At 42.1% G+C, this 16,849-nt stretch overlaps 1 protein-coding gene across 7 annotated transcripts in view; it reads right to left on the reverse strand.

Moving 5' to 3' along the window:
- Positions 1-6,730, reverse strand: part of LOC115178517 (myosin-10-like) — a 100,895-nt gene extending 94,165 nt beyond the window's left edge. For 6 of the 7 annotated variants that reach the window (XM_029739746.1, XM_029739745.1, XM_029739742.1 and 3 more), the window contains exon 1: positions 6,471-6,730. In XM_029739746.1, the coding sequence (XP_029595606.1) occupies positions 6,471-6,516 (46 nt within the window). In that variant the 5' untranslated portion in view covers positions 6,517-6,730. Of the gene's footprint in view, positions 1-608; positions 772-6,470 lie in introns of those variants that run through there. The other variant, XM_029739747.1, reaches the window with a different exon arrangement.
- Between the last annotated feature and the right edge of the window lie 10,119 nt (positions 6,731-16,849).

Genomic DNA, 16,849 nt, shown 5'->3' on the forward strand with positions numbered 1-16,849 from the left:
GCCAAGGCATTGTCTGCCCTTGTTGAATAATACCAAGCCCTTCGCTGATAAACTTGCGAGTAAACATGGTTAGAATAATATGCATTGCCCACACACATCAAGCTGATTCTTAATGTTAGCTAGGTAACGTTAGCTAACATTGTCGGGCAAACTGTATTTAGCTGCATTGATGAGCATACTTTTAACAATATTGAATTTCTAAATAAAAGTGAAACTTCTATTATCATAACCGAGCAGTACATTAATGTGTTAAAATACCATATGTTTAGCATGAGCTAAAGCAATGAACATCAAAAGGACTCAGGACTTATGATGCAGTTTAGGCTCCTCGCGCTGCATGCACCATCACTGAAATGAAATACATTTTTGAATTTTTCCTATAATGAGCATATCAATTAGTTTGTTATTATGAAAACGATAAAAAAAAATTGAATTAAGTTATCTAGAAAATGCCATTGAAACAATTGAGCATGTTAGCTAGCTAGCTAGTTAAACGTCAACTAGCCAGCAAGGTTGAGGTCCTCCATCGTTGAAAAGTCATGGCAAAATAATCCGTTAGCCAGCTAGCCACCCCGGCATCCCTCAGAATACGATTCTAATAAACTCACCTTGTGCAGGTGATAATGAAAGTCAGACACTTTTAGGAATATACTGATAGTAAGCAGAACAATGTAATATTCCTCAGTATTCTTTGAAATGTCTGCAAATATTCCCTTTTTTCGGCCGCTTCTCATCAGTGGTACCATCCACCATCCAACTTCTTCTCAACCAAACTCGCCATGCAGCACTTTCCTATTCGCGCCTCTAGGACCAGCCGTGTGGCACACCCACTATTCAAAGATCAAATATGATTGGATTCCACCGCCTGAAGTCTACAGGCGATTGGTTGAAATTCCTCCCATTTGAAAACCTTGATATACATGATTATCTGCCCGAGCCATGACGTTTCACCTGCAGACCGGTGGATGCTGCCCTGAGAAATTTGCAATGAATAAATTGGATAATAATTTGATAATACCAAACGAGAAAGGCACATTCACTGGTCTTTGACATGTCCAACACACACCACATCCTCTGAATATGAATTCTCCATCCCATCAATTTTGTTTGCACCTTTCCGCTCAAATGATTGTTATGAAGTGGTAAAGCATCTCCCACAACAAAATGCCTTTCAATTGATTATTACACCCAAATTACGATATTTTTCCATGAACAGCAAGGTACGTGTATTTGTGGGATTGTAGCCTATCAACTAATGTGATATGGACCCACAACTATGTCCCCATTTATTGTGTATCCTTTATAACCCACTATATTAGACTAGTCTGATCTGTATTAGCTAATAATGTAGCTAATACATATGTATAAAACGATGAGAAAGCAACATCCCATCATCACAAATCAGAAGTCTTTTGTCCACTCATTGACTACTATACTGAACAAAAATATTATACTAAGAAAGGATGTTTGCGAATTTTTTGTTGTTGACACTTCTGTTTTCTCAATGACATTCAAATCAGCTTTGAAAAAATGCGCAAGTTTAAGTTTGTTCCACCTGTGCGAGTCTGACCACAATTCAGAGACCACTATGATGACACACCAAATGTGTTTGATGGATCGCGGGAAAGGAGCAGGAATAGGTTTTTGTAGGCTACAGTCCAAGCTGTCTTCCAATTGTGTGACTGCTGTCGGCATCCAAAGATGATCCAATTTGTGGTTGTTGTGGATGGCTGTTCACAAATCTTTTTGAAACCAGTGGACAGCCAGTGAAAAATGCGCTCTTGCAACAGCTGCATAGCGCGGATCCAAGCCTTTGGAATAAAAGTGGTGCTTTTATTGCTCAATCTAATTCATGCTAAAAAATAATAATAAACTCAGATTTGCACAATTTTGATAGACTTAAATGGCCAATCTGTAGTTGCTACATACATTTTTGGACTGATATATACATATATATACAGTACCAGTCAAAAGTTTGGACACACCTACTCATTCAAGGGTTTTCCTTTATTTTTTAGATTTAAAAGCCTTGATGTTCATCAGTCCACGGTAAGACATATTGTCTATAAATGGAGAAAGTTAAGCACTGTAGCCACTCTCCCTAGGAGTGGCCGTCCTGCAAAGATGACTGCAAGAGCACAGTGCAGAATGCTCAATGAGGTTAAGAAGAATCCTAGAGTGTCAGCTAAAGACTTACAGAAATCTCTGGAACAGGGCTAACATGTCTGTTTACGAGTCTATGATACGTAAAACACTAAACAAGAATGGTGTTCATGGGAGGACACCGCGGAAGAAGCCACTGCTGTCCAAAAAAAAACATTGCTGCACATCTGAAGTTTGCAGAAGTGCACCTGGATGTTCCACAGCGCTACTGACAAAATATTCTGTGGACAGATGAAACTACAGTTGAATTGTTTGGAAGGAACACACAACACTGTGTGTGGAGAAAAAAAAGGCACAGCACAGCACAGCACACCAACATCAACACCTCATCCCAACTGTAAAGTATGGTGGAGGGGGCATCATGGTTTGGGGCTGTTTGCTGCCTCAGGGCCTGGACAGCCTGCTATCATCGACGGAAAAATGAATTCCCAAGTTATCAAGACATTTTGCAGGAGAATGTTAGGCTGTCTGTCCTCCAATTGAAGCTCAACAGAAGTTGGGTGATGTGACCCAAAACACAGAAGTAAATCAACAACAGAATGGCTTCAACAGAAGAAAATACGCCTTCTAGAGTGGCCCAATCAGAGTCCTGACCTCAACCCGATTGAGATGTTGTGGCATGACCTCAAGAGAGCAGTTCACACGGCCTCCAGAGTTGCGCAGTGGTCTAAGGGACTGCATCGCAGTGCTTGATGGTCCACTAGAGATTCTGGGTTCGAGTCCAGGCTCTGTCGCAGCCAGCCGCGACCGGGAGACCCATGGGGGCGGTGCACAATTGGCCCAGCGTCGTCCAGGTTAGGGGAGGGTTTGGCTGGCAGGGATATCCTTGTCCCATCGCGCACGAGCGACTCCTGTGACGGGCCTGGCGCAGTGCACACTGACACGGTCGCCAGGTGCACAGTGTTTCCTCCGACACATTTGTGCGGCTGGCTTCCGGGTTGTGTCAAGAAGCGGTGCGGCTTGGTTGGGTTGTTTCGGAGGACGCACGGCTCTCGACCTTCACCTCTCCCGTACGGGAGTTGCAGCAATGAGACGTCTGTAACTACCAATTGAATACCACGAAATTGGGGAGAAAACTGGGTAAAACGTTTTTTTGAATACTGCTGAACTGAAACAGTTTTATAAAGAGGAATGGTCCAAAATTCCTCCTGGCCGTTGTGCAGGTCTGATCCTCAACTACAGAAAACGTTTGAGGTTGTTGCTGCTGTAACCGATGTGAAATGGCTAGTTAGTTAGCGGTGGTGCACGCTAATAGCGTTTCAATCGGTGACGTCACTTGCTCTGAGACCTGAAGTAGGGTTTCCCCTTGCGTTGCAAGGGCCGTGGCTCTTGAGGCGCGATGGGTAACGGTGCTTCGGTCAGTTGTTGATGTGTGCAAGGGTGCCTGGTTCGAGCCCGGGTTGGGGCGAAGAGAGGGACGGAACCTACACTGTTACACTGCCAAAGGAGGGTCAACCAGTTATGAACTCCAAGGGTTCACAGACTTTTTCCACCCTGCATTGTGAATGTTTACACGATGTGTTCACGTATAATTGTTTGTGTGTTATTAGTTTAAGCAGACTGTGTTTTGCTATTGTTGTGACCTAGATGAAGATCAGATCAAATTTTATGACCAATTTATGCCGAAATCTAGGAATTTCCAAAGGGTTCCCATACTTTTTCTTGCCACTGTAGGTTTGTCCAAACTTTTGACTGATACTGTATATATATACAGTATATTCTTAAAGAATATAACTTATAAATGCCTCATGAGCTTAGTTCAACTGTCACACACAAAATATAAGCTTATATTACTCCAACGTTTTTAAACATTGTAAATGTAAACAAACACTGTATTGCCTCATAACATGGTTAAAACAATCATTTTTATATCATGGATGGTCAGTCCTTGCATCCACAGTTCTGTCTAATAATCTGAGAGTGGTAACATTTCTCCAGGCGCATCCCTCAGCTTCTTACCAAAACAGAGGCGGGGCGACCGTTTTGTTATTGTTTCACCTGTGTATTTTCCCTTTAAACAGCTGCATATTATCAATATATCAAAGTGCCACCAAAAAAAGGTAAAGAATAGGCCTATAGCAAATGCAGCATATGGAATTCATTTTTCACATGTAAATAGCACTTGTCAGTAGTGCTCAAAGCATGCCATTCGATGAGCATAGCATTTATTTTTCAACTTAAATCAATGAACCCAATCAGTCCTTCATGACACCAAAATCATAAACAACAGATTAGGGCTGGCTAATAAGTACTTCGTTTTGGGGTCATGCTCAGGTAAAACAATTTGGCTAACCTATACTTCCATATTTCCAAGTCCTATTCTTGAAGATCAAGGAGTATAGCATTTATTGGAATCACTGAATTCTGATTGACTTTGGTTTTTAATGTAAAGATACAATTTAACCGTATTATTATATGTAGTAGAAAGCGATGAGTTAGAAGAAGCCTACATAACCAACCTATAAAGTAACATTTAACATCCATATATGGCCAGCTATGTAAACTTTAACATTGATTTATCCTGCAATAGATGTCATTCAATTGGTATCATACATGTGTGTCTTCTTCTAATGCCTCTTAAGGGGAAAGTAATCTAAAAGTAACAGAATGTAATCAGATTACGTTACAGAGTTTGGGTTATCCAAAAGTTACATTACTGATTACAATTTTGGACAGGTAACTAGTAACTTTAATGGATTACATTTAGAAAATAACCTACCCAACCCTGGAAATCAGTCAATTGAATACTACAAAAAAATAAAAAAATGCATGAAATGAAATGTATGAAATGTTTGCATTCACTACTGTAAGTCGCTCTGGATAAGAGCATCTGCTAAATGACTAAAATGTAAATGTAAATGTAAATAAATAAATTAGGCCTTAATCTATGGATTTCACATGACTGCTCAGGGGCTTAGCCATAGGTGGGCCGGGGAGGGCATAGGCCCACCCACTTGGGAGCCAGGCCCACCCACTGGGGAGCCAGGCCCAGCCAATATGAATACATTTTTCCCCACAAAAGGGCTTTATTACAGACAGAAATACTCCTCAAATGATCCCGCAGGTGAAGAAGCCAGATGTGGAGGTCCTTGGCTGGCGTGGTTACGCATAATCTGAGGTTGTAAGGCCGGTCGGACATACTGCCAAATTCTCTAAAATGACGTTGGAGGCAGAGAAATTCAATTTAAATTCCCTGGCAACAGCTCTGGTAGACATTCCTGCAGTCAGCATGCCAATTGAACCCTCCCTCAAAACTTGAGACGTCTGTGGCATTGTGTTGTGTGACAAAACTGCATATTTTAGAGTGGTCGTTTATTGTCCCCAGCACAAGGTGTACGTACCTGTGTGATGATCATGCTTTTTAATCAGCTTCTTCATATGCCACACCTGTCAGGTGGATGGATTATCTTGTCAAAGAAGAAATACTCACTAACAGGGATGTAAACAAATTTATGCACAGAATTTGAAAGAAATAAGCTTTTTGTGCATAAGGAACTTTTCTGGGATCTTTTATTTCATCTCATAAAACATGGGGCCAACACTTTACATGTTGCATTTATATTTTTGTTGAGTATATAATACCAGCCCGAGGCATGCAGTGAATGAATGAATGTTTGCCACCCTCTAGTGGAAAAAAGCTAAAACATACAGCGTTCTGTAAATATTGGCAATAAACTGAGAACTGACATGACTTTACACTTTACTGTCAGTAGAGGTCAGAGTAACTTTAGAAACGTAGAGAGAAACAGCTTGAGACTCCGCGAATATGATACACAGAGATGAAGTTCTGGGATGATGTTTGCATGTAAGATATGGGATGGTTGCTAGACTTGGTGGGCTACTATTATTTCCTATAATAAGTGATACACAGGTCTACAGTGTCAATAGTGTTTTGCAACAAATGTAGATTTGTAGTTTGGTCGAAACCTGAATGAAACCTGAAGCTGTTGCCCCTGCAGGCGTCACAGTTGCTCAGTCACTTACACACCTCCCTAAGCACGGGTGTCTGTATCTTGTCCATCTACAACTGTTTAAGGAATACTAATTGGCAGGTGTTCAGGACAGACCCTGTTGTACTAGTTCACAGGAGCCAGAAAGCAACACGTATTAAACGCAGATGTCCCTTTGATCATAGGTCATTTCCTACATTGTAGGCTATCAACTGTGTACTTACCTGCCTACGGTTGTTTAAGTCTCTCTCTCTCTCTCTCTCTCTCTCTCTCTCTCTCTCTCTCTCTCTCTCTCTCTCTCTCTCTCTCTCTCTCTCTCTCTTCCATTCAGATGACGCAGATGGGTGGATGACTCACCATGGTCTCCCAGGACCAGATATTTTCTCGCTGTTCGTTCTTCCATCCTCCTCCCTGCGTCACTGGCCTCACATGATGTGCAGTCATTACGCTCAAGCCCCAGCACTCATTGACAAATGCCATCCGTTAAGGCCACCAAATCTCCGTCCTTCTCTCTCACTTTCTCTCTCTCTCTCCTATCACTCAATAACCCAAGGAACCATTACCACTCCTTTGCCATTAGTGTTCAGTTCTCCAAGTCTGAGACATGGTCCAACTGAAAAGTACGGAACTAAAGACTAAAGTACCAACTAAAGTACTGCCTCCCTACTGTTCTAAGAACAATTTAAAGGAGTGTTTTGTGTTTTTCTCTTTCAGGTTTGCTGTGTTTTGCTGTGTGTTTTGTCGATCGATGAGGTAAGGACAGAGTAACAGAAGATTTCTGTGTAAGACTCTTTGTTGTCCGATTCCATCGAATGGTTGAATCACAGACTAGACTGTTCACTACTCTTCCTCACAGATTATACCAGGTCTTCCTCTCTGTGACAGGTTTCTTATCAGGACATGGTCTCCAAGTTCCAGTACTGAACTCCATGCAATTTGATTGGAGTAAACTTCCTGCATCAAAGTCTTCCTTTTCTCTGCATATCCTGCACGACTGTGTTCTTCCTTATTCTTCTCTCAGGAATATCAGGTCGATTGGCAACATTGGTTCTAGTCCAAAGAGAAAGAAAAAGGGTTGACTCATGTGCAGTTGAGTTATAGGCATGAACAACTTTGTTGAGGTAATCCTTCCAGTTCGGTTTCTGTATTTCTTCCAGTTTACTCAGCATACCTAACAAGGTTCTATTGAAGCATTCTGCTGGATTTGATTGTGGAAGGTTTGGGGTCGTTCTTGAGCATTGTATCCCACTGTAGCTTTGCAACTTTCTGAACAGTTCATTCTCGAACTCCCTCCCCTGGTGGGTAGCCGAATCACAAAATGATGTCATTGAAGATCTTGCGAGCTGCAGTCCTGCTGGACTTGTTCGGTGTAGCGTAAGTCTGGGGAAACTTTGTGAAGGGGTCTACCATAACCAGAATGTATGCAATACCACAATTGCTTCTCTCCATATTTTTTTATTCTTATTTAACCTTTATTTAACTAGGCAAGTCAGTTAAGAACAAATCCTTATTTAAGATGAAGGTAGTTGATTGAGATCGTCTCAAATGGAGCAGAGGATTCGATGCTTTACAATGGTGTTCTTGTCGTTCTGTTTGGTTTGCTTCAGACAGCGGCGGACTCTTGTCACACAGTGTTCCATTTCTTCTCTCATCTTCGGCCAAAAGAAGCGTTCTCTGGCTAGAGAAGCCAAACAAGTGGTGTGCCAGAACTGGTGTTCCAGGTATTGCCTAATAGCACGCCATTTTGCAAGAACTCTCTATTGCGCGTTCCTGTTCAGTCAAGAACTCCTCTGACTTGACTCCACCCGACCCCACTTGAAGATAGTTTGTCCCTGGCTGGGCTGCTATAGACTCAAAACCATATAGGCCTTGTTAATGAACATTCTGAAGAAGTGTATACGTTCTGATTTTTAAAAACGTTTTAATGTCTCTCTCCACACGCCTTCCTCCATATTCAGTGTAATAACAAATCACGTGACAACAACATACAGTGGGGGAAAAAAGTATTTCATCCCCTGCTGATTTTGTATGTTTGCCCACTGACAAAGAAATGATCAGTCTATAATTTTAATGTTAGGTTTATTTGAACAGTGAGAGACAGAATAACAACAAAAATATAGAGAAAAACGCATGTCAAAAATGTTATAAATTGATTTGCATTTTAATGAGGGAAATAAGTATTTGACCCCCTCTCAATCAGAAAGATTTCTGGCTCCCAGGTGTCTTTTATACAGGTAACGAGCTGAGATTAGGAGCACACTCTTAAAGGGAGTTCTCCTAACCGCAGCTTGTTACATGCATAAAAGACACCTGTCCACAGAAGCAATCAATCAATCAGATTCCAAACTCTCCACCATGGCCAAGACCAAAGAGCTCTCCAAGGATGTCAGGGACAAGATTGTAGACCTACACAAGGCTGGAATGGGCTACAAGACCATCGCCAAGCAGCTTGGTGAGAAGGTGACAACATTTGGTGCGATTATTCGCAAATGGAAGAAACACAAAAGAACGGTCAATATCCCTCGGCCTGGGGTTCCATGCAAGATCTCACCTTGTGGAGTTGCAATGATCATGAGAACGGTGAGGAATCAGCCCAGAACTACACAGGAGGATCTTGTCAATGATCTCAAGGCAGCTGGGACCATAGTCACCAAGAAAACAATTGGTAACACACTACGCCGTGAAGGACTGAAATCCTGCAGCGCCCGCAAGGTCCCCCTGCTGAAGAATACATATACATGCCTGTCTAAAGTTTGCCAATGAACATCTGAATGATTCAGAGGACAACTGGTGAAAGTGTTGTGGTCAGATGAGACGAAAATTGAGCTCTTTGGCATCAACTCAACTCGCCGTGTTTGGAGGAGGAGGAATGCTGCCTATGACCCCAAGAACACCATCTCCACCGTCAAACATGGAGGTGGAAACATTATGCTTTGGGGGTGTTTTTCTGCTAAGGGGACAGGACAACTTCACCGCATCATTTGATGGGGCCGTGTACTGTCAAATCTTGGGTGAGTACCTCCTTCCCTCAGCCAGGGCATTGAAAATGGGTCGTGGATGGGTATTCCAGCATGACAATGACACAAAACACACGGCCAAGGCAACAAAGGAGTGGCTCAAGAAGAAGCACATTAAGGTCCTGGAGTGGCCTAGCCAGTCTCCAGACCTTAATCCCATAGAAAATCTGTGGAGGGAGCTGAAGGTTCGAGTTGCCAAACGTCAGCCTCGAAACCTTAATGACTTGGAGAAGATCTGCAAAGAGGAGTGGGACAAAATCCCTCCTGAGATGTGTGCAAACCTGGTGGCCAACTACAAGAAACATCTGACCTCTGTGATTGCCAACAAGGGTTTTGCCACCAAGTACTAAGTCATGTTTTGCAGAGAGGTCAAATACTTATTTCCCTCATTAAAATGCAAATCAATTTATAACATTTTTGACATGCGTTTTTCTGGATTTTTTTGTTGTTATTCTGTCTCGCACTGTTCATATAAACCTACCATTAAAATTATAGACTGATCATTTCTTTGTAAGTGGGCAAACGTACAAAATCAGCAGGGGATCAAATACTTTTTCCCCCCACTGTAGGTGAGATGTGAGATAAACACGAAGAAGCCAGTTGGTGTGAATGTCAAAGGCTCTGCATTACCTGCGTCATCACGCTCACTGTGATGGCAGAGAAAATGGGACGTTCTTTATTTGTGTCTATGAATTGGGAGCTGTAATTGCCAGCTCGTAAATATGGCTACTTCCCTATGCTATCGTGCTATCACTGTGAAATGGAATTATAATACTAGTACACTGTTGTTTTGATGCGTACTGTAGTACTGTAGTAAAAACGCAGGGAGCATAAAAAGAGTTCAAGTTTGCGAGAAGCTAAATGTATTACCATTTTTTTTATATGCCTGGTTTTATCAAGTACATATATCATTCATACATGTCGATCTCCTCTGAAATTTTACACGATAGACCAAGGTAGAGAAAATGCAGAAAAATATATTCAACAGTCTGACGCTATGTCACGTCCTGACCCTTGTAAGAGGTCATTTTCTATAGTAGATGGGTCAGGGCGTGACAAGGGGTGTTTGGTTGGTTTTCTGGTTTTCTATTTCAATGTTTTGTGTTCTAGGTTTTTTATTTCTATGTTGTTGTTTTTTTGGGGTTGATCTCCAATTGGAGGCAGCTGGTCCTCGTTGCCTCTGATTGGAGATCATATTTAAGTAGGTGGTTTTTCCTTTTGGGTTTGTGGGTTGTTCATTTTGAGTAGTGTGTTTTCCTCTCTGCGTCACGGTTTGTTGTTTTTTTGTATTTCTAGTATTTGGTGTATTGCAACGTTTCACTATAAATAAAAAGATGTGGAACTACAACCATGCTGCGCGTTGGTCCGGTCATTCTGACAGCCGTGACACCCTATCCTGAAAGAACACAATATCAGATTAATATCAGTTCATGTTCAATTTCCCCTGAGCCACAGCTACGACTCAGTTTCCTTTGTTGCCACCAGAAGTCATGAAACTGAATCAGTCTAATTACTGAGCCACGACAGGAGCCACGACAGAACAATGCCACCTTGCATCCGAATCCTCTTTTGTGCATTAGGACTTAAAAATGTTTCTCATTGAACTCCCCTATAAAATAGATGAAAGGGAAAGGGGGATACATAGTCATTGTACAACTGAATGCATTCAACTGAAATGTGTCTTGCTCATTTAACCCAACCCCTCTGACAGAATACATTTTTAGGATCTTGATGATAATCTCAACCTTAGTGATGAAAGGTTCAAGTATGAGTGCCTTTTAATTTCGACAAGTGTGTGTGACCTTTGAAACAAATTGAAAAAGCAAAAGCCATTAACCATAAACATAAATGATAATTTCAGCCTCCCGAATGGCGCAGCGGTCAAAGGCACTGCATCGCAGTGCTTGAGATGTCACTACAGACCGGGTTCGATCCCAGGCTGTATCGTGACCGGGAGTCCCGTAAGGCGGCGCACAATTGGCCAAGTGTCATCCGGGTTAGGAGAGGGTTTGGCTGTGGGGCTTTACTTGGCTCATCGCGCTCTAGCGACTCCTTGTGGTGGGCCGGGCACCTGCAGGCTGACCTCTGTCGTCAGTAAGTGGTGTTTCCTCTGACACATTGGTGCAGCTGGCTTCCGGGTTAAGCGAGCGGGTGTTAAGAAGTTCGGTTTCGGGGGTCATGTTTCGAAGGACGCATGACTCGACCTTCGCCTCTCCAGAGCCCATTGGGGAGTTGCAGGGATGAGACAAGATCGTAATTGGATTGCATTTGGATATCATGAAATGTGACCTCAGAGGTGCTACATGCACAGACACAAAACAATATCCCACAAAGCAGGTGGGAACAATGACACCTTAAGTATGATCCCCAATTAGAGACAACGAACATCAGCTGCCTCTAATTGGGAACCATACCAAGAGCACCAACATAGAAATGAAAAGACTAGAACACCCCCTAGTCACACCCTGAACCAAGGGCTCTCTATGGTCAGGGCGTGACAAAATAACTAATACAATTAATTTCAAACATGTGATTGCATACGACCAGTTGTGTGTGCTGTGGGCATGCAATAGTGATAGTAGGCTTACCATTGGACAAACAAACGTACCTCAAATCTGACTGACAGCTAAGACATCTCCGTCAACTAAACCATGAATGACATGCAGTCAAGTCTATACATAGCAGCATCTTGTTCACGGATGGAAAATAATGACTTTCCCATATACATGTTAATGCCGCAGCTTGTTGGCGTGTTGCTAAGGAACAGTGGGGTGTAGGAGCCGGGTGTGAAGATAGCTAATTGCAGAATGCACATAAACTAAGTACACGTTCCTAGAAGGTTAATGCCCCCCCCCCCACACACACACACTTGCACCTCTGTAGTGTGTGTGTGTGTGAGTGTGTGTGGGAGAGAGAGGTCTCTCTAACCTTCCTCTTTAATAGGGGCAAAAGGATGCGTTATGGTGTGAAAATCAGTAATGTTATCTAAGTCCATTTGCTCTACTGTATTTTAAGACATGTAGGACAGTAAGAAGTTTTCTCTTCTTCCCTAAATAAATATTGAGAATGAATGTATAGAGAATGTATAATAATGGTAACCTATCTTCTTTCGAAAGAAAAGCATTTATTACAAAAATCGATTGGATGAAAAATGCATACATATTTAATGTCAGCTGATCAGAATCTTCAACCAAGATTCTGACTGAGGCACACAGAACAGAAGTCAAGCCAGAACCAAGGTCGCTAGCTGGAGGGAGGGAGGGAGGGAGGGAGGGAGGGAGGGAGAGAGAGAGAGATAGAGAGGGAGGGAGGGAGGGAGAAACAATCAGATAGCTGAATTACCCAGCACGGTACCGAGGTTTGCAGTGTTTTTTTACTTATGCAGCATAGCCAGATCATATAAGATTAGCCCCCAAAAAAAGGAATTCTAAGATAATGCATCTTTGGTGCAACACGTGGTCAATTATATGCTTTTATCAGATAATTAAATTACTTAAGGTAGGATGGGTTTTCAACAGCTAGGAAAGCTAACTCCAAAATGGTCTACAGGAATCAATAGCTGAAACAAGTGACTAATGTACTTGACGTGACTAACGTATATGTACACAGCAAGGGCTTGTGGGTCCTGGTACCCATGGCGATGCAAAGTGTGTTTGCCTGAGACCTGAGGATGAGTCATCCACCATCTCTGCAATGCAGCACACTTCAGGGGAGACGCGTTGAGGAGTGTGTGTGTGTTTTGTTGTGTTTGTGTGCGTGTGTGTGTGCGTGCGTGTGTATGTGTGTGTGTGTGTGTGTGTGTGTGTGTGTGTGTGTGTGTGTGTGTGTGTGTGTGTGTGTGTGTGTGTGTGTGTGTGTGTGTGTGTGTGTGTGTGTGTGTGTGTGTGTGTGTGTGTGTGTGTGTGTGGCATGCCTTAGCTCACCATATACACTCTATTCTCACGCTTGTTGTCATAACAATCACAGGCACCGTCAGGACCCCAGGATACTATAGAGGTTTGGTCAAGGGTCTGATGGTAACACTTGACGGCCAATCACCTTCAAGACTGTTCCCTGTAATTTATTGAACTCCATTAGGCCACCCACCTTGATACTGGTAACACAGATACAATAACACATCTACGGCAATCGTCTGGCTATGCACGGCCTTGTAAGCCATTATCCACATACTATACTGATCAGGTGAAGAGTTGTAAGAGAAACACAGCATACTGAACACCAACACTAGTCTAAAGGATCTAACTAGCTACTCTGGCTATGGAGGATACAACAGAGACTGGACCACACACACAATACACACACACAATACACACACACACAACACTGAAATCGTATTATTCAAGACACTTCATTCACAAAGACTCATGGCCCAAAACTCTCCTGCTTATATAAACGAAATGAACCTATATTATTCAAGGGAGTTCATTCTCCTATAAGTGACAGTCACATGATCCAAGGTGATATCCAGTGCATATCAGAGAGATTAAATCAAATATTATTTGTCACATGCGCCAAATATAACAGGTTTCACCTCACAGTGAAATGCTTACTTACAAGCCCTTAACCAACAATGCAGTTGTTAGTGGTCTAATGATGACACCACTCATTGAATGATAATAGCGTATTCAATGATTAGAGCAGCCAAATGGCTCATTATAATGGTTGACTTCAATAGAAGATTTCCATAAATGACAAGGGCATAATACAGATAGGGAGATGAATGTAGAGTTATATATTTGCAAACAAAGCAACAGCAGTGAGGCAGGCACACGGCACACACACAACACACACACACACACACACACACTTACATTTGACTTTTTAGTCATTTAGCAGATGCTCTTATCCAGAGTGACTTACAGTTAGTGTATTCATCTCATGATAGCTCGGTGGGGCAACCACATATCACAGTCATAGTAAGTACACTTTTCCTCATTAAAGTAGCTATCAGTTGGGGGGGAGGGGGGGGGGGCTGGGCAGGGACTCTGCTTCCCTAGCTTCAGGGGGAAGCTGGTTCTACCATTGGGGTGCCAGGACAGAGAAGAGCTTGGACTGGGCTGAGCTGATTAGGAGCACACACACAATACACACACACACACACAACACTGAAATCCTGTTATTCAAGACACTTCATTCACAAATAAACGAAATTAATCTATATTATTCAAGGGACTTCATTCTTCTATAAATGACAGTCACGTCTCTTAATGATCCAAGGTGATATCCAGTGCCTACAAGTATTCCCCCCCTTGGACTTCTTAAAAGTTACAAAGTGGGATTCAAATGGATTTTATTGTCATGTTTTGTCAACGATCAAAAAATACGCTGTAATGTCAGAGTGGAAGACAATTTTATAACATTTTATAAAGATTCATGAAAAATATAACACTAATATACCTTGATTAGATAAGTATTCACCCCCATGAGGCAATACATGTAGTGGCAGCAATTACAGTTGTGAGTCTTCTTGGGTAAGTCTCATAAGAGCTCTGCACACATGTATTGTGCAATATTTGCCTATGATTATTTTCTAAATTCTTCAAGCAAGGTGTTGTGGATCATGGCTAGACAGCAATTTTCAAGTCTTGCCATAGATTTCCAAGCAGATTTAAGTCACAACTTGATCACTTATGAATGCTCAGTGTCTTGGTAAGCCACTCCAGTGTAGGTTTGGCCTTTTGTTGTAGGTTATTGTTCTGCTGAAGGGGGAATTCCTCTCCCAGTGTCTGGTGTAAAGCAGACTGAAGCAGGTTTTCCTCTAGGATTTTGCCTGTGCTTAGCTCCATCCCCTTTCTTTTTGTCCTGAAATTCTCCCCAGTCTTTGCCGATGTCAAGCATACTAATACCATGATGCGGCCACCACTGAGCTTGAAAATAAGGAGGCAGTTATTCAGTGATGTATTGTGTGTCACACCCTGATCTGTTGCACCTGTCCTTGTGATGGTCTCCACCCCCGTCCAGGTGTCGCCCATCTTCCCCATTATCCCCTGTGTATTTTCACCTTTGTTCTCTGTTAGTCTGTTGCCAGTTCGTCTTGTTCGTTGAGTCAACCAACGTTTTTCTCAGCTCCTACTTTTCCCAGTCTCTCCTTTTCTCGCCCCCCTGGTTTTGACCCTTGCCTGTCCTGTCCCTGAGCCCCGCCTGACGTCCTGTGCCTTTGCCCCACCTCAGGATTACCGACCTCTGCCTGCCCTGACCGTGAGCCTGCCTGCCGTCCTGCACCTTTGCCCTTATACTCTGGATTATTGACCCCAGCCTGCTTCGACCTGTCGTTGCCTGCCCCTGTTGCTATAATAAACATTGTATAATAAACACAGTCTGCATCTGGGTCTTACCTTGATTCCTGATATTGTGTTGGATTTGCCCCAAGCATAAGGCTTTTTATTTATGCCAAAAAGTGCATTCATTTCCCATGTTTTTTTTTGCAGTATTACTTTAGTGCATTGTTGCATACAGGATGCATATTTTGGAATATTCATTATTTTGTATATTTTTATACTTATTTTCACTCTGTAATTGAGGCGATTATTGTGGAGTCACTTCAATGATATTGATCCATCCTCAGTTTTCCCATAACAGCCATTGTAGTGGTTTTAAAATCACCAATGGCCTTATGGTGACATCCCTAAGCAGTTTCCTTCCTGTCTTGCAGCTCAGTTCAGAAGGACGACCGTATCTTTGTGTCTGGGTTGTTTAATAAATCATCCACAACCTAATTATTAACTTGACCATGCTTAAACAGATATTCAATGTCTGATTTGTTATTGTTACCCATCTACCAATCACTGCCCTTCTTGCGAGCTTTCGAAAAGCTCCCTGGTATTTGTAGTTGAATCTGTGGTTGCAACTCAACACTTGACTGAGGGACCTTACAGATGTTGTATGGATGGGGGACAGAGGCAGGGGTAGTCATTCAAATATCAGTTAAACCCTTATTATTTGACACAGAGTGAGTGCATGTAACATATTGTGTGATTTGTTAAGTCATATTTTATATATTTTAGTAATTTATGCATGCCTAAACAAAAGGGTTGAATGCTTTTGCAACGACTATATTTTAGTTATTTAATTTTTATTAATTTGTTAAAAAAAAGTTTAAAAAATTTAATGACAATTAAATCTGTTTCAATTCCACTTTGAAAATGCAGCAAAATGTGAAAAACTCCAAGGGGGGTGAATAGTTATGATACCAAGTGTACTTCAAATACCAGTAACTCTCTGAGTCAAACAGTTCTTCTGCAGGCCTGTGTGAATATTCCATTCTTGTGACCAAAACATTTGCATTTAGGTGCTGTTGACATAATGAGAAGAAGATAAGCAGAGATGCTGTTTCTGTGCTTGGCTGGCAACTCGCTACATCCTAATCACCTGCTTATTTAGATGATGCGTGTGTGTGTGTGTGTGTGTGTGTCGTAAAAAGAATGAAGGATAGATGGATGTATGGAAGATGACTCAAATCTTTTTTGTATTAAATGAGGAAATTCAATTTGACCCATTTGAGTGTCTTTAGCAAAGCCAGAGCACAGTACAATGAATAGACCTTGGCCCTCTGCCACGCTACCACCACAACCATTAGCACTCAACACTTGTTACAACGGTTTATTCCTCAATACTTTTTACAATATGTTAGCACCCTTATCACAACGTTTTATTAAACCCTCAACACTTGTTGCAGCAGTTTAACCATGGAGTTGGTGTAGCATGGTTAACGTTTGCATT

The sequence above is a fragment of the Salmo trutta genome, chromosome 38, assembly GCF_901001165.1.
Source record: "Salmo trutta chromosome 38, fSalTru1.1, whole genome shotgun sequence".
In the NCBI taxonomy this organism is placed as follows: domain Eukaryota; kingdom Metazoa; phylum Chordata; class Actinopteri; order Salmoniformes; family Salmonidae; genus Salmo; species Salmo trutta.